Here is a 24,365-nt window from a genome sequence, read left to right on the forward strand (position 1 = left end):
CTACTGAAAGGCTATAGGAGTGTAGCCCACAGCAGTGCAGCTATCGCAAAGTGTTGCCTGCAGCATTCTTACCAATTAGGGCAAAATCGCAATCACTCCCTAATCACAGAGAATATGTGGGGTTTTCTAGTCGATTTAGAAATCGCAAGTGGTTTCCGAATTGCCAGGGATCAGCAAACGCTGCTGCAAGTGGGCGCCCATTCTAAGGTGTTTGCGTACTTATATTTAAAATGGAATGGTAAGCATTGAATTAAAAAAAAAAAAAAAAAATTGTTGACAGATTCATCACCTCTTGTGGCATGAATTTTTCCATTCTACCTTAAAGGGGAACTGAAGAGAGGTATAGGGGGGCTGCCATGTTTATTTCCTTTTAAGCAATACCAGTTGCCTGGCAGCCCTGCTGATCCTCTGCCTCTAATACTATTAGCCATAGCCCCTGAACAAGCATGCAGGAGATCAGGTGTTTCAGACTTTAAAGTCAGATCTGACAAGACTAGCTGCATGCTTGTTTCTGGTGTTATTCAGATACTACTGCAGAGAAATAGACCAGCAGGGCTGCCAGGCAACTGGTATTGATTAAAAGGAAATAAATATGGCAGCCTCCGCATACCTCTTACTTCAGTTCCCCTTTAAAGTACCCCTGAGAGGCATACAGCTAATACAGTCAGACTTCAAGTAAAAAAAAAAAACACCTGACTGGTATGCTTGTTCAGGGGCTTTGGCTAATAGTATTAGAAATGGAGGTTCAGCCTGACAGCCAGGCAAAGTGCTTTGTTTAAAAGGAAATAAATATGGCAGCCTCCATATCCCTCTCAGTTCAGGTGTACCTTAATTGATATTTAGGCAGAGCTTTGGGTGGAGACACCTCACCCCAGTCCAACCTACTTAATGCTTACAGACTTTTCAATACCATCTTAATATCATAAAAATCTAGCACAGTCCAAATAAACAAGGAATAACAACTTATCTTTCTCTCCAAGATGGGCAGCTTTAGGACCTGAGCACACTGCTGCTTTTCTGATTGGATTTCACAACATAGCTTCACATATGTAGGGAAATCAGACAATACATAGACACTGTCTGAAGGGCACACTGATGCGCATACTCCCTTGTATGTATGTGCTCCCGCCTAGCTGTGCACATCAGCCACTAGCCTTCTGGCCATGCGTACTTCATTCAAAAGTGTCACTCGTGCGCAAGCATACTGAAAGGGTTTCTTCTGAATTCCATTGAATCAGGGACTCATTTCTAAAAAAGAGGTGATTTGCCAACAAAGTGCTACTTTAAAAATCAGAGCTTCCTTCCTGCCTTGTGACCTGACTTTTTATGGCAGTCATTAGTGCTTTGACTGCCTACTGTAAGTACATTACAGTGGTGATCTTCAGCTACATTCACTTAAATGGAGCACTGGACCACCCACAAAAATTCTCCATTGACTTGTAATAAGGCTGGCAATTTTCATACAGGATGTTTTAAAAAACAAAAACCTATTCCCCACAGTAGCCAGCAGCGCTTCCTATTCCCAAAGTGAGCACACTATTTGAAAATCTATAAAAATGGTGATGGAGCACAGGGGTATACTGTAAGTATGGCAACTGTCACAAAACTGGTGATCCTGCAAATGGAAATCCCTTTAAATAAATCTAAAAAAAAAAAAGGCGATTTTTATAAATATATTTGATATGCAGATCTACAGAAAAGTGCTGCTAGAAGCAGGAAGTTTGCTCACCGGCGGCTAATTGACTGTTTGGGCGCTAATGCAAAACATTGGCTATTGGGCGCCAAAAGCAGAAAGTTGGGCACCCAATAGAGTGTCTAACCGGAATTTTGCATTTTAAGAATTATTGTTTTGAAATTTGTTTTGACAATTATTTTGTAAATTATTGTTTTTAATGATTTTATCATTTTGAAATTCGTTTTGAGAAATCATAAATTATCGTTTTGAAATTTGTCTTAGAAATGTATCTTTTTTTTTTTTTTTTTTTTGTATTTACGTTATTTGCAGCTGAGGAAGGAGGTTTTAGGGTTAAGTCTTCAGGAAGGAGTGTTTTAGGGTTAGGCACCACCAGGGCGGTCTTCGGGTTAGGGACCACCAGGGGGAGGTCTTAGGGTTAAGCATTGGTAGAGGGAGTGTTCTGTGTGAGAGTAACGTTAGGTTTAGTTGTAGTATAATATTGACCAATATTTTACTATACTTATTATGACTTTAAATATTTTCCGTCTTCATTTTTATAGACAATATTTTGCAATTTCAGCTTCACCCCACGTCGTTTTTAATACCGTCATTTTAACATATTTACTATTCTATCTTAGATCAAGAAACAATAAAAAAAGCTGGTTATACACAAAATTTAAAAATTTTGGCTTTACCCCGCGCCCTTTTTTCCTGCCGCCCTTAGGCCCGGTTCACATTAGCGTTCGCTATCGGGATTTTCCGGATCGGATCCGGAACGTATACTGTACAAACGGAACATACCGGTACGTTCCGCATAGCAATGTAATGTCTATGCGGACATTCACACGCGTCCGTTCCGTACGTACCGGAGCCGGATCAGATCCGGACTCTTTTCCAACATGCGCTATTTTTTGTGTCCGGATCTCCGGCCCACGCATCCTGACCGGAGCCTGACAGCACCATCAGGAACACAGAAACCAATGGGAAACGGAAGGCACAGAACACACTGTCTACAAAAACCTGACGTTCTACCCCACTTCCTATGCGTATCCAAGCGGCCATTTCGGATGGAGACACATGGGCCAAGCATGTCTGGAGTGGAGCAGCAGTGACAGACGTGCTGAAGCTGTTTTGGCAGAATGTCGGAGGTGGAGGCTGATTCTACAGGTGCACCAGGTGCACCTTCTGCTGACCCCAACATTTTTTTATTTAATTTCGCTATTTTTTGCCCACGGATCCTGATGGCAGCCTGATGCATACGGACCGGATCCTGATCGGAACCGTATGGTTCCGATCAGGATCAGGTCCTGATCCGATCAGGATCCGGCCCGTTTGCAAGGCAAAACGCAAGTGTGAATGGGGCCTTACTTATGTATGCATTGCTGCTATTCCTACAGAAATCCGGACATCTCTCTGCTGATATAGGGCCATATGCAATTCCCTTTTTCACCTGAGTTTTCTACTCGGAGATAAGTTTTCATCTTCAATTTAAAATAACTTTCCAGCACTTTTCAACTAAAAAAGTACCAAAAGTAGGTTTAAAAAGTACTATCAAGATTATTTTGATTATTTCTTGCTTGCTGACAGCTTAAAAGGCATTTTATTGACAAGTTTAAAAATTTCACCTAGGAGAAAACTTAGGTGAAAAATGATATTGCATATGCCCCATAAAGAGATACCTTTTATCCTTATCACCAGGCAGCCTGCTTACCTTCAGACATGACATAAAAATGCTCTGTAAACTGTTCAGACAGGATGTCATCGCTGGCGAAGGCAGCCAGGCAGGTGTAGTAATGCACGCACTTGTCCTGGATCTCAGACTTGGATGCTGCAGCTTTGGACTCGCAGGAACACTGGAAAAGGTGCCCCACCCCCTTCTGCATGCCTTCTCTCCGAGTCAGATACACGTGAAGGTAGCCCAGACTGTTCTGCTGAGTAATTTTACAACGCACTACAAAGATAGACTTGGTCACTTTCTGGACCATTGGCCCCAAACACTCACTAGCAAGTTCCCAGATGTCCTGCTTGATTTCTGTTGGGATCTGCATGGCATTTAACACAGAACTTTTCAGCTGCAAGGCCTCAGCTTCAACTTGGCAGTTTAAGGCCATATTAATGTGTTGGCACTGGTTCTCTACCACCCCCCGAGCTGCTGCTTTAAGGCAACCTGGGGCAAAACAACGTCCTGAGCTAATGTGAGTGATGATTGTGCCTTCAGCTGTCTGGATGGTGGTCTCAGAAATCCCGAGCACCACCAGACATCTATGGTCAGGTCCTTTGTCCCGCTGTTTGACTGAGAAGATTTGCATATCGGAGCCCGTAAGCAGCTTCACGGCATCCTTGGTTGGTTGCTTGACATCTCGACATCGAAAGACAGTGCCGCAGCTCTTGTTCTTGCAGCTCAGGCCTCGGGTGCCGTTGTAGGTACCACAGTGAGGGCATTTACGGACACCTCGCAAGGTGGGCTTCCCCAAGTTGGAGAGGAAGTCTGGAACCTTTGGCTTCGTGGTAGTAGGCTCCATGATTCCTTACGCTCTGCAATGATACAAAAACTAAATTAGACCTAGTTTCTTTTCATATGTCTCCCAACGAATGAACAAACTAAGGATGTGATGCACTGCAGCTTTCATTGTGAGTTCTCTCTCCTAGTTGATTTCTTAACATGTTTATACACATACTGTACAAGCAAGAAAAACAATCAGTTTATCCCCAATTTATAGCATCTTTAGTTAAGCATTAAAAAGGTAAAAAATAATGATAAAAAGTTATTCCCGTTGCACCACCTCTTGCATTTTCTCCTTTCAGGATACAGCTAAAATTTGTCAGTTCTGTCAGATTTTAACTGCTTACATTTTTCGCTTTAACTGGATGGAAGACTTGTTTTGCACAATCTGAACTCTATGATAGTGCTCAGCTGTGTTGCTGCAGAAGCCCTGCCTACAGTCTGTTAAATTCCTTCAGTTGGGCTGATTTTCCATCCAGGCCAGTAGTGCTCACCATGCTCACAGGTAACAGGAAGCCTCCATGTCCCCCTCACAGCACTGATCCTTTAGCTCTTCTTCTGGCTACCAGAACTGGGGGGGGGGAAGGCATTTATATAGCGCTTTTCTCCTGTTGGACTTAAAGCACTCAAGATCTGCAGCCACCAAGAGAGCGCTCAAGGTGCCACCCTGCCTTGTGTGGAAGGAAGGTCCAAGAGTAGGTTCGCACACCAGCTTTTCCAGTACGCCAAAAAGTTGATTTATTTCAACATAATGTGTCAACACTATGTATGACAATTGTTTCGGGGCCACGCAGGGTCCGAAACAGTGCAGACTTTGGCCCCGAAACAATTGTCATACATAGTGTTGACACATTATGTTGAAATAAATCAACTTTTTGGCTTACTGGAAAAGCTGGTGTGCGAACCTACTCTTGGACCTTTTGGAATATCATCTGATGTTGCTTTGCATCTAAGGTTCAGCACCCTTATACAATACGGAAAGGTGTGCCGCTCCAGACCCTACTAGTGCACTGCAGTGTTAGGAAGTCTTGCCTACGGACTTCTTACTGAATAGGTACTGACCCTAGCCAGGATATGAACCCTGGTCTGCCATGTCAAAGATCTGTCCAGCCACTGATTAATCCACCAGTGGTGATAGGTGGCCTATTGATACATAACCTGCCACCTCACCACTGGACTTTCTGCCAGGAGGTCCATGTATAGATTGGTGATGGTGCTGTCAGATGGGGGCTTTCTGTTGCTAGTGAGCATGGTGTTTTTTTGGGAGGAACCACTGAACATCTGTGCATAAAAACTTTACCTTATTGTTATATGAGGGACACTCTGCAGGTGCTGTTGGAAGAGGGGGGCAGACCCTTCGTCTACCTAACTTATTTTGTGGAATACTAACATTTTTTGTGCACAACTCTGCCTGTTATTTTTGAGCGACCTTGTATTTTGGTTATAGTGTCAGCATGTGCCTCTTTGTCAACTTGGCCTGCGCATCAACCAGGGCTGTAGAGTTGGAGTCAAGGAGTCGGAGCAATTGTACCCGGAACAATGTGTACCCGGAGTCAGAGTTTTCATAAACTGAGGAATCGGAGTCAGGAGTCGGATGATTTTTGTACAAAATCCTCAGCCCTGGTAAGTATTAGACTAAGGAGTCGGAGCCATTTTGGGTACCCGAAGTCGGTGGTTTCATAAACTGAGGACTCGGAGTTGGAAGATTTTTGTACCGACTCCACAGCCCTGGTGTCAACATGCATACCCAGTGCAATCTTTGTGCTCTCTGAAAAGGCTGGTGAAAAGCTGTTTTGGAGACATGCGCAGTCTATTAGCGACGGACCCAGCATATAGCGCACCATTGTACATCTGTCATAATATGAACCAAGGTTATTACAAAAGGCAATTAACATGATACACTGTTTCTGAATTGCTCATTTATGTATTAAAAGGAGAAAAGTTTACCAATACCTGTATTACTCAAGTGAGTAAGTAATTCCCCTGCTTTATACACAAGTTTATCTTACCTTTAGCAGCAAAATCAGCAATTACACTATGTTGATAGTAATAGACTGGCATTTGCTTACACAGTAGATTATTTCTGGCCTCCATCTTCCACTGTAACTGAATGCTACAGAATTATTTTACTTCAGCAAGGCCCAGTTCACATCTGCGTTTTTTTGAGGGTTCGGCCATACGGATCCACCATCACAAACAGGTAAAAACTGTCAGTTTTTACAGCCAGTGTGCTCTAAACTGTCAGTTTTCTATTTGTTCTTATGTAGCTGCAAAACCTTTCGTTTTGTTGAGCGAAACAGTCCAGAAAATTGGGTCCTGCTGCATTTTTTTGTCCTTTCAGCGGAACGGACCACGGAACCGTACGGCTGGTTCCGTTGGCAAACGCAGATGTGAGCCAGGCCCTAGAGTGGAAGTTTTCTGACCATGATCTGCTCATTTAAGGTCCCAGCCACAACATCTCACCAGGGTTCAAGTCAGGACTTGACCTAGCCCACTCCAAACCCAATACTTCCTGTTATTTTTCAGCCAGTCATTCAGAAGTGGACTTCCTCTTAAATTTTGGGTGGTTGGACTGCTGTTTAATCGAACTGTGCTTGGGTTTTTAGATTGTGTACTGGTGACTGGACATTGCCCTTCCAATTTTCCAATAAACATGCTTCCATCAATTATGGCAAGATGCACAGGCGCTGAACAGCAGCATCATACTTCCACCACCCTGTTAGACAATATATTTTTATTGCGGTAACTAGTGTTATGTCAGATATAAGGGATCTATGTATTCCAAAAACTTCCACTTGTGAGTAGGGATATTCAATGTAAAAGGGATACAGAGGCGCCAAAAGAATAAAAATGTCTAAAAAGTTTAAAATTTGTGGAGGCAGTGGTGGTCTTATCTCCTCCAAACAGACACAAGATATGCCAACAAAGTTTAGCATAACAAATTTATTTACATACGCCAGGGGAAAATGCAACGCGTTTTCGCAGATATGACCCCGCTTCATCAGGCAATAGGTAGGAGTAGGTACAGTGCAGGTCTGTAGCTGGGCCAAGCACCTCCACTTAGAGGCCTAAGGCCTATTTTCCACGGGCAGTTGAACTACGTGCTCAGCAAGAAGTTGCCAGGCAGCAGCAAGCAGTTGTGAGAGTTTGAGAAGCATTTCACTGCCTATCAACTGCCCATGGAAAGGCCTCTTTTTCCATGGTCAGTTGATAAGCAGTGAAATGCCTCTCAAACCCTAAGGCCTCATTCACACCTAAAATCGAAACCGCAAACCCAAGAGTTTTGCGTTTCTGAGCTTTTCTAAGCGCTTTTCCAGAGCGGTTTTGTAATTCACTCCCTGACGCAAGTCAGGAAGTGAACTCTGTGACCCGGAAAAGGATAAATACAAAGTATTTATTCCCAAAAACGTGAACGCAATCGCTGCACAAAGCGATTTTGTGAGCGTTTTGCGTTTTTCTCAGGGCTGTGGAGTCGGTCCAAAAATCCACCGACTCCGACTCCGACTCCTCAGTTTAGGATTCCACCGACTCCGACTCCGACTCCACGACTCCGACTCCTCTAATTTGCATATTACAATTTTGTTGATTAAAAGTATGTAACATGAAATTCGTCTCTTAACTGCCAACGCTTAGGAATTTTACAAGACAACTGAAGTGAGAAGGATATGTAGACTACTATATTTATTCCCTTTAGACTAAAACTAGTCCTTGGTAAGAGTACTTGTAAAAGGTACAAACCGGGACAAAGAACATCTATCAGGCCCTAGGCAATGTAAGTGTGGGTACATGTAAGAATGATGTGCAGGTACTCTGCAGGGGAATGAGGAGATTGTAAACAGACAACACCTCTGTGTTCAATGTGCACATCATTCTCAGTGGATTCCCTGCAGCTCTGTGGGGAGTGCATATGTAGAGTATAGTACTACTGTGTAACAAAGTAAACCTGAGACAGATGAAATTAAAGTTTTATACATACCTGGGGCTTCCTCCAGCCGCCTTCAGGATAATCAGTCCCTCGTTGTCCTCCTCCGCCACCTGGATCTTCTGCTATGAGTCCAGGTACTTGAGCCAGTCAGGCGTAGTGCGCATGCACACACTCCGCCGCCAGGAGCATACTACACCTGTGCAGCACTATTGCGCAGGTGCAGAATGTTCCTGGCTGTGGGAGCGGCATGCGGCCGGACAGCGCTGACTGGCTGAATTACCAGGACTCATATCAGAAGATCCGGGTGGTGAAGGACAGCGAGGGACTGATTAGCCTGAAGGGGGCTGGAGGAAGCCCCAGGTATGTATAAAACTGTACTTTTCATCCGTCTCAGGTACCCTTTAATTTGTAGTCACCAAACCAAATTTTAACAACATATCAAATTATTTGATTTCATCAGCAAAGGGAGTGCATACATTTGCATAAATCAGCATCAATGCAGAATTATTTCCATCTCGTTGACCATCTCTATTAGTGACACAGCTACACATCAGGCTTTATTCTTACAGCATAGATGTTATTTAGTATATATAAGAGATTCCTGTGTACACATATATACAGTCACAACCAGATATGTATATCTGACCTTAAAAATATGGGGACTGCTTTATTGAAGCAGCACAAGTAACTAATTTTGATTGGTTTGTTTCATTTTTGTGGACTAAGCACAGCTATTACTGTATATATACTGTATATATACATTATTTTTAATGACTATTATCTGAGAAATAGAACATTTTATCATATTTTCTATTTTAATTACAGTTACAAATTCATTAGGAGTCGGAGTCGGTGCATTTTTTCCCGACTCCGACTCCAGGCACCCAAAATTGCCCGACTCCACGACTCCGACTCCACGACTCCGACTCCACAGCCCTGGTTTTTCTTATACCTTCCATTATAGCAAAAACGCCCCCCAAAAATAATACAGGCACCGATTTGTCGACCGCAACGCGCTAATATGAACCTTCTCATAGAGATTCATTGCACAAGCGATTGTGAACGAGCCCTCACAATTGCTTGCTGCTACCTGCTTGCTGCTGCCTGCTGACTGCTTGCTGAGCACACAGTTCAACTGTCCTTGGAAAAGAGGCCTAAGGGCTAGTTCACACAACAAGAGCTTTTCTAAGCGCTTTGTGATTTTAAAAGCTCCTGCTAATGTTATCCTATGTGTGTGTGTGTGTGTTCACACTGGAGCTGTGATGTTTTAAAAATCCCCCACAGCATTGCATTGGCAAGAGCTTTTCAAAATCACTAGCACTTAAAAAGCTCTTGTAGTGTGAACAAGCCCTAACTGAGACTTTTTTAATCCCATAGTTAAGGTGCCCATACACTCAACGATTTTCCCGCTGATAAACAGCAGAATCTGCTGTGAAATCGTTACGCAAACTCTGTCCGAAAGATCGATTTCCTTCCAAAATCGATCGTTCCCATCGATCCGTCCGTGTGGAAGATTTCGCTCGATCGCCGGCGGGTTGGGAGTGCGTCGATAGCGGCGTTCGACTGTCCGACGCTAGTGGCAATACATTACCTGATACGTCCGGCGCGTGTCCCCGCTGCTCCTTCTCCGCTGGGCTCCGGCTGGCTTCACTTCTTCCTGTCCCGACAGGAAGTTTAAACAGTAGAGCGCCCTCTACTGTTTAAACTTCCCCGGACAGGAAGTACAGTGAAGCTGCAGCCCTGGAGCCCAGAGCGAAGAAGAAGACAGCAGAGACCAGGGGACTCGCGCTGGCCGGATCAGGTAATGTATGGCGCGGCAGCTTCACAGATGGTAAATCCATCGATTCACAATCTGTTTGCAGTAAAGGCAGCCATACAATCCCTCTCTGATCAGATTCGATCAAAGAGGGATCTATCTGATGGCAAATCGACCAGTGTATGGCCACCTTTAGTCCTGGAACCCACTCATCCATTGATCTCTTTCAACATTCTGCATCTGCGCACCTGATGTCTGTCCGCATTGTGTAACCTCAATAACTAGATTCAAATCTGACCTGAAAAATGACTGGTGCAAAGTGACTTTTGAACTTATTTGGTCACTGCTAGGAAATACTTTGATCAATGAGGTGTGTTGTGTCTCATCCATTTCTTCTAATGCCTTTGTGCAGCAGAGTACAAGGTGTAATGTCAGTGAATGTGGATGCCTGAGTTCATGTAGGATTAATACAGGAGTTGGGAAAAGGCATTTCCACCAAGCAGACTTTTATAGGTTTAGTTATAAATAGGTGATAAAAAAAAAGCAAAGAGCATTTTTTTGTTTTTGTTTTAAAACGTTTTCTGTTTTTAAAGAGGGGATAAACAGGAGAAGACAGCCTTACCCTCTATTGTATTTCCAGTACCCTTAAGGCCCGGTTCACATTAGCGTTCGCTATCCGGATTTTCCGGATCTGATCCGGACCGCATACTGTACAAACGGAACGTACGTTCCGCATAGCAATGTAAAGTCTATGCGGACGTTCACACGCGTCCGTTCCGTACGTACCGGATCCGGACTCTTTTCCAACATGCGCTATTTTTTTGGCTCCGGATCTCCGGCCAACGCACCCGGACTGGAGCCTGACAGCACCATCCGGAACACAGAAACCAATGGGGAACGGAAGGCACAGAACACACTGCCTACAAAAACCTGACGTTCTACCCCACTTCCTATGCGTATGCAAGCGGCCATTTCGGATGGGGACACATGGGCCAAGCATGTCTAGAGTGGAGCAGCAGTGACAGACGTGCTGGAGCTGTTTGGCAGAATGTTGGAGGTGGAGGTGAGGCCTACAGCGGAGGAACCTGATTCTACAGGTGCACCAGGTGCACCTTCTGCTGACCCCAACATTTTTTCTTAAAATTTCGCTATTTTTTGCCCACGGATCCGGATGGCAGCCTGATGCAAACGGACCGGATCCGTATCGGATCCGGATCGGAACCGTACGGTTCTGATCAGGATCAGGTCAGGATCCGATCAGGATTCGGTCCGTTTACTTGCCAAAACGCAAGTGTGAATGGGGCCTAACAGAAGAAACTACTGGACAGCAGCTATGTATCTATAATAAAACAAGTCTTTTCAAATACCTAATCTGCTGCTCCTTGACTTTTGTCAACCTATGACTAGGAACGCTCTACCACCAAGAGTTTTAATGTTTGCGGTGCCTTTTTGTATCCATATTTGTAAAGATGTGATTTTGTAACATGCTGTTTTTCTATCTTGCCACAATAAAAGGATTTAAAACAAACAATATTTTCCCTCTGTGTCTACACTGAAATACATTTTACTGCAATACTTCAGAGCTGTAGGGAAGAAACAAAAAAAGTGTAGTTTTTATATAAAACTAAATAAGGGCTGGTTTACACTATGAGTGCTTTTTTGAGCGCTTTGTGATTTGAAAAGCTCTTGCTAATGTAATGCTATGGGTGTGATCCCACTTGAGCAATGTGATTTTATAAAAAATACCCCATAGAACTGCATTAGCAAGAGCTTTTTCAAATCACTAGCGCTTAGAAATGGATGTAGTGGATTAGAGCCCTAAAAGCGCTTGGGCAAAGTATTACAATGTGAGTATTCTCACATGAGCGATGAGCTTTTTTTCCAATCGCAAACGCAGGTCCCGCACCATTTTCTGAGCGTTTGCGATTCAATGGAGAGTATAGGAAAATCGCTAAGCAATTTAAAAAGCGCCTAGCTAATCGATTTTGTGAGTGCTTTTAAAAAAACAAAAAACAAACAAAAAACAAACATTGAAGAGATTCAGTTCCAGGTCAAAGAATTCACGTCCTGATTGTCTGTAGGAAAAAAAAAACACTAATCACCAAACAAAATTGCTAATCGCACAGAAAACACCTGGAAAATCTCTTGAAAAAGCGCTCACCGCTAGCGATTTATAATGTGAACTAGACCTAAGCTCACACAATTCTGACAGTTGAAATCCCCATTCTGGCAAAAAATGTTATTAATGTAAAACTTCCACCCCAGCAGTAGCAAAAGTGTATAAACATGTTCTGGAATAATTTTACTTTGAGGCAAAAAGCAGCATCATGTGATCACTGCTACTCCGTGGCATCCTTTTTAACCAAGTGTAGCCATGCTGCACTGCTTTACAGGAGATATTGCCAAACTGACACCCACTGCCCCTTCCAAGCAGGATGTGGGCAGAGAGACCGGTATGGCTGAGCTGCCACTCAACCCCCCTCTCATAGGGAATCACTGGTCGGGGGTGGGGGGAATGTGGCATGACTTGTACAACTAACTGCACAAGGACAGTTTCACACTGGCATTAAAGTGATCTGCATAGCGTAACTAAATGGACAGGATCCTAACATATGTGGGTACTTATCCGTTAGCCGGGCGCATCCTGTAGGTGGCGACAAAACTCCACCAGAGTTACATCTTTCCCTACTATGCATGTCGGCCTGGAGGAGGAATAGTAATTAGCGCCACCTGCCGGATGCGCCCGGCTAACGGATAAGTACCCATATGTGAAACAGGATTCGGGCACATTGCTCCGTTAAAATGGGTATGTACAGCCCTATCCGTCAGAGCGCAAGTTTGGGTTGCCTGCAATTAATCTGAATTGCATTGCCAACGTGCCAATAGAACAGAGAGTCAAGGATGAAAAACTGGTGTCCAATAAAAACTGATCCATTTGAGGGATAACTTTCTCATCCGTGCGGTGTAAACCTGGCCATTATGGGCCAGATTTCATTGGAATGCATGAAAAGGCAAAAGATTGCTTTTTGCACAGCTATCCTATCAACTCTTAAGATCCACAAGACAGAACAATCAGAAATTTAGGAGCTAGTCTAGTTGAGGGTACCCTGCTTGCGGAAATTTGGTCATAACAGCTGATTTGTAAGAAATAGGAGATTCAGAGGGAAACACTATCCATTAAATAAACTTAAAATTGCACACCAGGGCTTTCTGCTGCAGGGCTTCGGACCCGGTGTAATGAAAAAATTAGCAACCCATTATATTTTGCAACTTGCCATAGAGGACAGTGTATGACTGCGTCGGCGTGGCTTCTCTCTGTTAACACGCCTGTAATTTTTTGCAACCACGAATCCCATTGAGCTAGAAGGGGAGATTGTTCCCTCCAGGGGGGTTGATAATTGAGAAAGAAGGGGGGGGGGGATTGTTCCCTCCAGGAGGTGTTATTAGTTGAGCAAGAATGGGGGATTGTTCCCTCCAGGGGGGGAGGGGGGGGGGGTTATTAGTTGAGCAAGAGGGGGGATTGTTCCCTCCAGGGCGAGTTATTAGTTGAGCAAGAAGGTGGGGGGGGGTTTCGCTCCAGGGGGTGTTAGTTGAGCAAGAGGGGGGGGGGGCGGTTGTTCCCTCCAGGGGGGGTTATTAGTTGAGCAAGAAGGGGGGAATTGTTCCCTCCAGGGGGGTTAATAGTTTAGCAAGAAGGGGGGGGGATTATTCCCTCCAGGGGGGGTTATTAGTTGAGCAAGATGGGGGATTGTTCCCTCCAGGGGGGGGGGGGGGGGGTTATTAGTTGAGCAAGAGGGGAGGGTTCTGTGTGAGAATAGGGTTTGGTTGGGTTGCATTTTCTGATAGATAGGTTGAAGTCAATGGTTAGGTTGCACTTTCTGATAGCTATACCTATAAATAAGTGCAACCGGTTGCAAAATCTGATAAAGTTGCAAAAAACTTCACTACACCGGCACTCACTCATCATGCTACCACTTCCAGTCATGGAACTTTACTAAACCCATTAGACTGATGGTGTGGCTAGTATTTCCTATTGAGTCCCCTATTTCTTACAAATTAGTGGTCTCGACCAAACTGCTGCAAGCAGGAAGCGGCCATTTGTCTTTAGGGTTTCCCGCTCTGTCGTCTCAACTATACTAGCACCAAAAATCCATCCCTAGAAATGGGCCTTCAGGCAAGGGGTTCAGGTTTGGGGTACCATGGCTGTAGCAACTTGAAACTATATTTTTAATGGGCGCTTGTTTTAATAAGTAGATTTATATTTGTATTACCTTGCAAAAATTTTACACACTTTTTATTTTATTTTTTTTGGGGGGAGGGGGGGGGGGGGCAACTGTGAGAGGCGTGGCAATGGGTTCTAATGCCTGGGGCCCCAAAATGGCTAGATGAGGTCCACTGCCATACATCCAAAGGACGAGAACACTGTAGGTGAACAGACATTTATTATTGTGCTATTTCCTCATAAATATGTAATGAGAGGTCATCATTACACACACATTGTCCACCCAGCTTCCCCGCACCCACATCAGCTGCAATGTGCAGCACAGCTGGCGCCCACTGACGTCACTTCCGCCATTCAGCTACCGCAGCCGGGACGTGGCGATCACCGTAAATGAGCCGCCGGTAAACAGCTGCCATTTCGTCCCTCACTGTGCACGACACCGAGCCCCTCCCTGCTCCCTTACCTACAGCGGGAACAGTGCTCGGGGCCCCTATCTCCACAGCCGGGCCTTCGCCTCACACCTTTCTCCGGAGCGCCTTACAAATGCAGTGAGCTCTGTAACAAAAGGAATGATTGAGCGGCCTGAGTCACGTGTAACGTTACGTCACCCGGGACCGCCGGGAAATGTAGTTTTATTGTCTCAACCTCCTGTTCTGTTATCTGTGATGCAGATGTAGAATAAGATGTCCCAGCATGCCCCCGCCTGGCAGCCAGAGGTGGCTGTTGAAGTCCATGGATGTCTTTACACCCCACCCTCCTCAGCTTGCAATGCTCAATAGGAGGAATAACCAATATCATTATTTAAATTACATACATTGGAACTTTTTTTTAACTTTTGGATAGAATGGGGGAGAGTACTTGCATTGCAGTGAACTTTTTAGTTTCAATTTAAATTCAATTCAAAATATAAACAGTGCACTTGATATAATGTTAATAGTAATGTACAGAGCTTGTATTGCAACTTATTGTGAACCATTTGTGGTTCTTGTTGAAAATGGATAGAATGACATTAGCTGTATCAACACTATCATCATGGAATCATAGCAATGTACTTGGTAACAAAAGTGACGGAATATTATTGACATCCAGGGCTGGATTTAGGCCAAGGCCACCTGGGCCAGGAGCAAGGGCACCAAAGCAGCAGGCTAAACTGGTGCAACATTTGCAAGCTTGCAAATGCTGCAATGCAGGGAGATCAGACGAGCGCCTGACCGCGGTACTCTGCTGCTACCCGCCTATGCAGAAGCCACCCTGCTCTCTGTGCACGTTTGCATTGTGGCCTGCGGCTATGGACTTGGGCAGGAGGCAGGATTGGAGACGCAAAGGAAGAGGAAGCTTCTACACTGGAGATGAGTGGAGAAATGAGTGACACTGATGTCTGCTGCAGCGTGAAGGTGAGCTGGCTACCAATACTGAAGGGGGGTGGGAAAAGGAGGGATTAAGGGAGTCATCTGGCTACCTATACTGGAGGGAAAGGGAGGGGTCATCTCGCTACCTATAATGAAGGGGGGGGGGGCATGCTGATAGGGGCCTTGGGCGATAAAGAGTACAAATCTGGCCCTGTTGACATCTACAAGTCCTTAATAACGTTTCAACCAATTAAAACAACACTGGCATCAGCCAGTCAGTGTGAATAGTGGTCGGGCAAGTCTGGACAATAAACCATCATATATAAAGGTATTTTGGACATAATCTAAAAATATCTACTCATTCAACTAAGGCAAGGTATATCCCCTAAAACTACTCAGGACTCTAAGTAGTAGAGAAGAAATGGATGAAAGAGAGTATTATAGTCTGGTTATAGTATAGTTTAAGCCCGTAGCTGACAAGGTGGCCAGCCAAGGTGATCAGATTCTGTGGCATGACCTTAGGTTATCATTTAAAATTGCATTGATCTTTTCAGAGATCATAATGTTGGAGATAAGATTAAAAGTCTCAGGAATTGGTAGTACTGGAGATAGCCATGTTCTAGTTATAATGGTTTTAGCTGCCATTGCAATATGTTGTGCTAGTTTTTGTTCAGAATTGGGTCAATTGCAGTGTACATTTTACTGGTAAGAGATGAGAAAATACTGTAATTTTTCTTGTATTCCTGTATTGTCATATTGCTGTATGTCACCCCTAAATATTGTCTGTAACTTAAACTAATGTCCAGCACTGCGTAATATGTTGGCACTTTATAAATACAATAAATAAATAAAAATAAATAAATACATTTGACTTGCCTCATAGATTTCTGATCTATAAACTACCATTAGCAAAGACTGAAGCAGAAAGTTGTACTGAGCTAATATGTTACAATACTTAATTAACTTTTAAAATAGATCTGAAATCCATAGCTCCCAACTGTGCTTCAAACAGATAACATTAGTCACATTTGACGAATTTCACACCAACCCTGGCAGTTCACACCAATAATGGCAGTGAAATGAGAGCAGGGGGGTTACCTTTTCAAACATGGATGCCCTTTGAGCTATTTCAAACCAGGAGCTGCTAAGATCCCTTTAAAAACTGCCCCTTGTGTTGCCATTCATGGAGCAATGGTATCCAATTTATCTTTTGTCGTCTTCTCAGCACCAAATCTCCTCAAAACACATTTTACCTTGGAGCTCGAATTTTAGGCAACATTTAATTTCTCCTAGCCTACTGTAGTGAAAACACATAGTACAAGTGCAAAAAAAACCAACAACAGGCACAAAAAGAGCACCAGATCACACTCATGAAGTTTGAAAAAGAGACATTAGAACCTTTGGACTTTCCAGTGTGATCAGGCCGTGTGTGTTTACACTGGAGCGATGTGATTTTTTTTCCAAAAATCCCCCATAGCATTGCATTAACAAGAGCTTTTAAAAGCTCTAACATTTAAAAAGCTCTGGTAGTATGAATCAGCTCTAAGGCCTCGTTCACATTGCGTTCCGTTTGCGTTAGCGTTGGGCGTTTTTTGAAGCGAATTTCTTTTCCCCTTCCCGGCGATTTCTGTTCGTTGGACGTTTTTGGTAAGCGTTTTTGTAAGCGTTTTTGCAGAGCAATTACTTTTTTTCACTTCCTGACGTCATCTGAACTAGCGCATAGGATAGCATGGTGTAAGCGCTTTCAGGGCGATTTTGAAAAATTGCAGGCGCTGAAAAAAATCCAAAAATGCCTCCAGTGTGAACGAGCCCTAAAGAAGTGTTAGGGCCCATTCATACTTGAAAAAGGCAAAACAGCGCTAGCGGTTTTTGCGGGTGATTTTACCACAGTTATCACTGTAAAATTACTGTACAAATTTGCGTTTGATGAGCAATCCCGATTAGCGCTTCTATAGCATACTAATCACGATAGCTCCCGAATCACCAGGGTGCTGCATGTAACGCGTTTGAGATTGCTGCTAATCGCAAAACGCCCACGATGTGTGGCTATCGCGGCAGAGAGATCACTGCCATATACTTAATATTACAATCACCCACTAATTACCTAGATGTGAACAAGCCCTAAAAGTAGATTTCTGCATCCTGTAAGGCCAGGTTTCTTTCTTTCTGGTTGCTTGAGACTTCTGGTTAAAGAAGGATTATCAGCCACAAAATCAAATTCCATTTACCCACTGCTCTGTTTACTATGCAGCCTGCAACCTGACCCTGCATTGCAAGCACTCCAATCTATTTAGAAATGTTTCTGCTGTAATAAATCTTGTCTCAGTCAGCCTGGCTCTATTTTTTTTTTTATTGACAACCAGAAGGAAGCTTGTCATTAACCCTCCCACATTCCTGCTCCTCACTGATTGGCTGACGGCAGGTCACTGAGCTGCTGAAATCTGATCTATGCTGTGCTCACATGTTTACAAAGCAAGCTAGCTATGACAGTGCAGTTTCTAGGAGGAAAAAAGTAAGGGAGGAAATGACATCAGGATTGGCTTAAGTCAGAGAGAATCAAGATGGCAAATGCCAGGAACAGAATTATCTTTATGTAATATATAAAACTCACTGAAAACGTGGACAGTACAATCCATCTGTTATGTAAGCAGAACAAGTAGTTATCTACTTACAGTGGGTTGCAAAAGTATTCGGCCCCCTTGAAGTTTTCCACATTTTGTCATATTACTGCCACAAACTTGAATCAATTTTATTGGAATTCCACATGAAAGACCAATACAAAGTGGTGTACACGTGAGAAGTGGAACGAAAATCATACATGATTCCAAACATTTTTTTTACAAATAAATAACTGCAAAGTGTGGTGTGCATAATTATTCGGCCCCCTTTGATCTGAGTGCAGTCAGTTGCCTATAGACATTGCCTGATGAGTGCTAATGACTAAATAGAGTGCACCTGTGTGTAATCTAATGTCAGTACAAATACAGCTGCTCTGTGAGGGCCTCAGAGGTTGTCTAAAAGAATATTGGGAGCAACAACACCGTGAAGTCCAAAGAACACACAAGACAGGTCAAAGACAGGTCAGGAATCAAGTTATTGAGACATTTAAAGCAGGCTTAGGCTACAAAAAGATTTCCAAAGCCTTGAACATCCCACGGAGCACTGTTCAAGCGATCATTCAGAAATGGAAGGAGTATGGCACAACTGTAAACCTACCAAGACAAGGCCATCCACCTAAACTCACAGGCCGAACAAGGAGAGCGCTGATCAGAAATGCAGTCAAGAGGCCCATGGTGACTCTGGACGAGCTGCAGAGATCTACAGCTCAGGTGGGAGACTCTGTCCATAGGACAACTATTAGTCATGCACTGTACAAAGTTGGCCTTTATCGAAGAGTGGCAAGAAGAAAGGCATTGTTAATAGAAAGCATAAGAAGTCCCGTTTGCAGTTTGCCACAAGCCATGTGGGGGACACAGCAACCATGTGGAAGAAGGTGCTCTGGTCAGATGAGACCAAAATGGAACTTTTTGGCCAAAATGCAAAATGCTATGTGTGGCAGAAAACTAACACTGCACATCACTCTGAACACACCATCCCCACTGTCAAATATGGTGGTGGTGGCAGCATCATGCTCGGGGGGTGCATCTCTTCAGCAGGGACAGGGAAGCTGGTCAGAGTTGATGGGACGATGGATGGAGCCAAATACAGGGCAAACTTGGAAGAAAACCTCTTGGAGACTGCAAAGGACTTGAGACTGGGGCAGAGGTTCACCTCCCAGCAGGACAATGACCCTAAACATAAAGCCAGGGCAACAATGGAATGGTTTAAAACAAAACATATCTATGTGTTAGAATAGCCCAGTCAAAGTCCAGATCTAAATCCAATCGAGAATCTGTGGCAAGATCTGAAAACTGCTGTTCACAAACACTGTCCATCTAATCTGACTGAGCTGGAGCTGTTTACAAAGAAGAATGAGCAAGGATTTCAGTCTCTAGATGTGCAAAGCTGGTAGAGACATACCCTAAAAGACTGGCAGCTGTAATTGCAGCAAAAGGTGGTTCTACAAAGTATTGACTCAGGGGGCCGAATAATTACGCACACCCCACTTTGCAGTTATTTATTTGTAAAAAAATGTTTGGAATGATGTATGATTTTCGATCCACTTCTCACAAGTACACCACTTTGTATTGGTCTTTCACGTGGAATTCCAATAAAATTGATGCACGTTTGTAGCAGTAATGTGACAAAATGTGGAAAACTTCAAGGGAGCCGAATACTTTTGCAACCCACTGTATATATGTGATTTCCCCCCACCCCTGGGATAGTATGGCTGTCCCCGCTGCTTTAACAGTTGTTTTTTCTGTACTTGTAAATCTGATTGCTATAGAATTTTCCTTGGCCAACTTTGTGTTTTGTTAGGCTTTAATGCAGGGGTCTCAAACTCAATTTACCTAGGGGCCGCAGGAGGCAAAGTCAGGATGAGGCTGGGCCGCATAAGGGATTTCACAATCAGCAGCTCCATCCCCCCGTCCCTTGCATTGATTATTTCAAAATCAAAATTTGCACTGAAGCAAACTATTTTGCCTATTTTACCTTAGAGTTCGCTTCAGTGCTCCCATTACAAGTAATCCGCTGTTAGAGTTGGGCGAACTGTTAGCTGAACTTCAGCCGAACTGTTCGGCTGCCCAACCTGTCATGTCGCTGTGGCTCTTACGACTTCCGGGTCGCAATGACCCGGAGTAGTACGTCTGCGCTGGCCCGGCAGAGCGCGATCTAGGACGCGCTCTGCCGGGCCAGCGCAGACGTACTACTCCGGGTCATTGCGACCCGGAAGTAGTAAGAGCCACAGCGACATGACAGGTTGGGCAGCCGAACAGTTCGGCTGAAGTTCAACTAACAGTTCGCCCAACTCTATCCGCTGTATCCCCGCCGCAAATCGAGGGCTGCAGAGCCCCCAAATCGCCCAAGGGGCAATCCGCCGGCATTTCCTGGAAGGGGCAGAGCTTTCAACTTCAGCTCTGCCCCTCCTGACGTCAATCTTTGCCCGCCCCTCTCACTCTACCTTCACAGAAAGGGGCGGGGAGAGGCGGCGATCTGTGCAGCAACTGACGTCAGGAGAGGCAGAGCTGAAGCTGAAAGCTCTGCCCCTTCCAGGAAATGCCGGCGGATTGCCCCCCGGGCAATTTGGGGGCTCTGCAGTCCTCATTTAGCAGCGGGGATGTGACGGATTACTTGGGAGCACTGAAGCGAACTATACGGAAGCTTTTGCCAACGGGGGCCACAAAATATTGTATCGAGGGCCGCAAATGGCCCGCAGGCTGCGAGTTTGAGACCCCTGCTTTAATGGCTAGTAATTGTACAGACACCTTGATCCAATCATGACTATTAGAAATGATGATCAGAGGGTTTGAATGACTGAGGGACTAATGGATACTGCTTGAAATAGGGATTTTCTGGTTAAACGAGTCATCAGGCAATTTATCCTTTCCCGTTCTACTTACCTGGGCTTCCTCCAGCCCCTTGCAGCTGACATGTCCCAAGCCTCAGCCGCCAGCCCGGGGTCCCCGCTGGTGCAGAGGACCTCAGGGTCAATCAAGTCCACGTTGTTCAGACTGTACTGTACAGGCACAGAACTACTGTAGATGACGGCCTGGTGAGACACCTTGCCTGATGACTCCTTTAAGGCAAAAGTCTGATACCTCAGTAGAACAAAGTCCCTGGATTTCAAGACCACCAATCCAGCGTTGGACCCTTTGGAAGTTTGTGGCCATTCACCTGTAGCGCAGTAGAATGGAGTGGCTCCTTGCTACCTGCATGCATAGTGCAGCCGTACTTGTTCAAGGAGAGTTGCACGGACACACCCACTCCTCTCAGCGCTGGTTCAGTGGAGGTGTGTGGTACATCGGAAGCCTCTGGATTATCCAGCCACCGGGCTAGCAACTTAGCTGTTGCTATGGAGGCCCCCTCCATAGCATGGTAGAATAAACCGTGCACAACAGAGTAGATTCCTGCAGACAGGGCACACAATGTTATCAGGCAGTGCTCATGCGATCCGGCATGCGGAATCTTTACATTGGGGAGCCACTGTACACACACTGGAGTCAGGATATGCCTCCAGGGCGGTCTTTATCATCCGCTACGTTCGAATTAATTCCAGTGTGTGCATACAGCACTAGCAGAATATGCAACTGAATGATATGAGCACTGACCGAGGGAGACTGGACTATTTAGTGTAATAATAACTATTTGGGATATGCAAGAATTTATAGATGTACTCAAAGCAGGTCATTTTGCAGTTTTCAAATGCCCACATTGGGCATACCTATGAATACCAGACACCAGACTTGGGCGCAGGATACAGCAAATATACGGCTTACCCTACTCCTGCACAAGTCCCAGCAGCGTTGATTATTATTCCCCCTCCAGGTCGACGTGGATGGTAGGGAATGATGTAATTCGGCTGCCAGCTAATGCTGGTAGCCAAATTAGTGTTTTAAAGGGAACAAGCTCTACCTTCTGACAGCGCCTAAGTTACTCAGTGTGCGCCGCTGTAATTTCTATTACGGTCTATGGCTGCGCCCAAATCTCCTGTGCTCACCCACTGGATGGTAGCCAGGGATGGGCTCACTAGTAATTTGTAATTAAAATGAGCCATAATTGCCACAGCTATGTGGCTAGATGATAAAGGGTTATTTAACCATAATTCCGCCGCAAACAGCTTGCACATTTCCTATTGGACACTTTGCACACCTCACTAAGCGCACTTTCTCCTTCCAGCTTGAAGGAGGAAGTGGCATAGTGAGACTTGCAACACGTCCAATAGGACACATGCAAGCTGTTTGGAGTGCAGGCACGACACCAGAATTATGGGTAAATAACACCTTATCATCCAGCCACACAGCTGCGGCAATCAAAGAGAACCCGAGGTGGGGATCGTACAAAGAAATCTATACACAGAGGCTGGGTCTGACTATAGTGCCCAGTCTCTGTTGCTAGGTGAATCCCCGCTAAGTCCCCCCTGCGCTCCGCTCTCCCCCATAAATTACAACCGCGCTGGCGACACGCAGCGTGTCGCAGCAGGCTGTATATACCTCACTAGTGTCACTCACGGCGCTCCCCCGCCTCCTGCAGAGCGCCGGTCCCCGCCCACGTCTTCTCTCGCCGCTGATTGGAGGGAAGGGACGCGGGCAGGGACCAGTGCTCTGCAGGAGGAGCGGCGTGAGTGACATGAGGGAGGTAAACAGTGCGGCCATAATTTATGGGGGAGAGCGGAGCGCAGGAGGCACTTCAGGGGGATTCAACTAGCAACAGAGGCTGGGGACTATAGCCAGACCCAGCCTCTGTGTATAGATTTATTTGTACAATCCCCACCTCGGGATCTCTTTAAGGTTAATTTTAATTACGAATTCATTACTCGTGAGCCCATCCCTGATGGTGGCTACTTACCTCCTGCTTCTCTTCCCAACAGGACTATGTAGGTGAATTGCATAGTAAGGATACAGCAGTGGGCTTGCCGCTGGCGCCACCATAGGCCGTAATAAGAATTACAGCTATAGCAGCGCACAGGATGTAACTTCGGGGGCTGTCAGAAGACGAAGCTGAAGTTACTTTTAAAACACAATAATTCGGCTTCCAGCAACTACTGGAAGCCAAATGATTTCATTCCCCACCATCCATGGCAAATAGTATTTAGCACGGCCGGGAACTTTTGCGGCAGCCGGCTCAGCCATATACCGGCTGGATCCTGCGTCCAAGTCTCCCGTGCCGATATCTCGCGTATGCGCTGGGAACCATCTTGACAGAAGCAAGTTCTGACAAATAACTTGCTACAATAAACACTATCTGAAAAGCAGCATATTTTATTTTACGGAGAAGCGTGGTGGGTGAATGTACTGGAGAGGTCACTCCTGGGGCTTTGTCTAATGGTTTTCCAGCTTAATGCCAGAGAAAAATACCAACTTTGGGGCAACATCTATATCAATTTTCCCCCAACAATATAATAAACAACAAGGATTTATCAACATCGAACTGGTCTTTTCTGTTCACAGAAAATAAAATGTTGATGGGCTAAAGACAATTATGATCAAATGGATCATATTAACGTGAACCAGTGTTTAAAACACCTCTTACATGGGGGATAAAAATAAAAAAAAAAAAGGCGGCTGCTCAGGAGACAGTCTGGTACACACTTTCAATTATGATTGGCCAGTCACAGACCAATTATATCACCTCCATGTAGTATGACTGTTTACCTACATAATCTGTTCATATTCAATATCTGTTGGCCCTCATACTACCTGGAGTTGGTAAAACTGGTCAGTGATTGGCCAATTACCATCAAAATTGTGTACTAGGCTTAAGCATTATGTAATCTAGCCTACCATGGGCTTAAAGTGAGCCAGAAGTGAGTTTCCTCACTTCAGGTTAGATACATATGTAGAGGGAAGGCTTTGGATACCATAGAGCCTTCCCGATCCTTGGTCAGTTTAATTGTTCTAGCATGGTCACCCAATGAAGTTATACCATCTGCTCAGTTATATACCTCTTCAGCACTCGAGCAGCCTTTGGAAGTAAGAGTCCCCAAGTACTGAGCTCACACATGCACACAATGATGTGCCAATCTTCAGAAACACTTGGGGATGGGAGTACTTCCAGACTGCCTAAGGAGTACTAAAGACACAGTCAGTCACAAAACTTCATCAGGGGACGATGGTGGAATAACAAGATGGACTGATGACTAGTAAGGCATTAGCTATGTATCTAACCTAAAGTTTCCTCACTTCAGATTTGCTTTAAAGGGGAACTGAAGAGAGAGGTATATGGAGGCTGTCATGTTTATTTCCTTTTAATCAATACCAGTTGCCTGGCAGCCCTGCTGGTCTATTTCTCTGCAGTAGTATCTGATTAAAACCAGAAACAAGCATGCAGCTAGTCT

The 24,365-nt window shown here is 44.8% G+C and overlaps 1 protein-coding gene across 2 annotated transcripts in view; it reads right to left on the reverse strand.

The window, feature by feature from the left end:
* The window catches only part of C3H2orf42 (chromosome 3 C2orf42 homolog), a 33,250-nt gene extending 18,582 nt beyond the window's left edge, over positions 1–14,668 (reverse strand). Inside the window, exons 1-2 of one of the 2 annotated variants that reach the window (XM_068274918.1) lie at positions 14,549–14,668; positions 3,387–4,210 (exon numbers count right to left, since the gene is read on the reverse strand). In XM_068274918.1, coding sequence (XP_068131019.1) covers positions 3,387–4,197 — 811 coding nt within the window. In that variant the 5' untranslated portion in view covers positions 4,198–4,210; positions 14,549–14,668. Of the gene's footprint in view, positions 1–3,386; positions 4,211–14,544 lie in introns of both variants that reach the window. The other variant, XM_068274917.1, reaches the window with a different exon arrangement.
* Between the last annotated feature and the right edge of the window lie 9,697 nt (positions 14,669–24,365).

This window comes from Hyperolius riggenbachi, chromosome 3 (assembly GCF_040937935.1).
Source record: "Hyperolius riggenbachi isolate aHypRig1 chromosome 3, aHypRig1.pri, whole genome shotgun sequence".
Lineage (NCBI taxonomy): Eukaryota > Metazoa > Chordata > Amphibia > Anura > Hyperoliidae > Hyperolius > Hyperolius riggenbachi.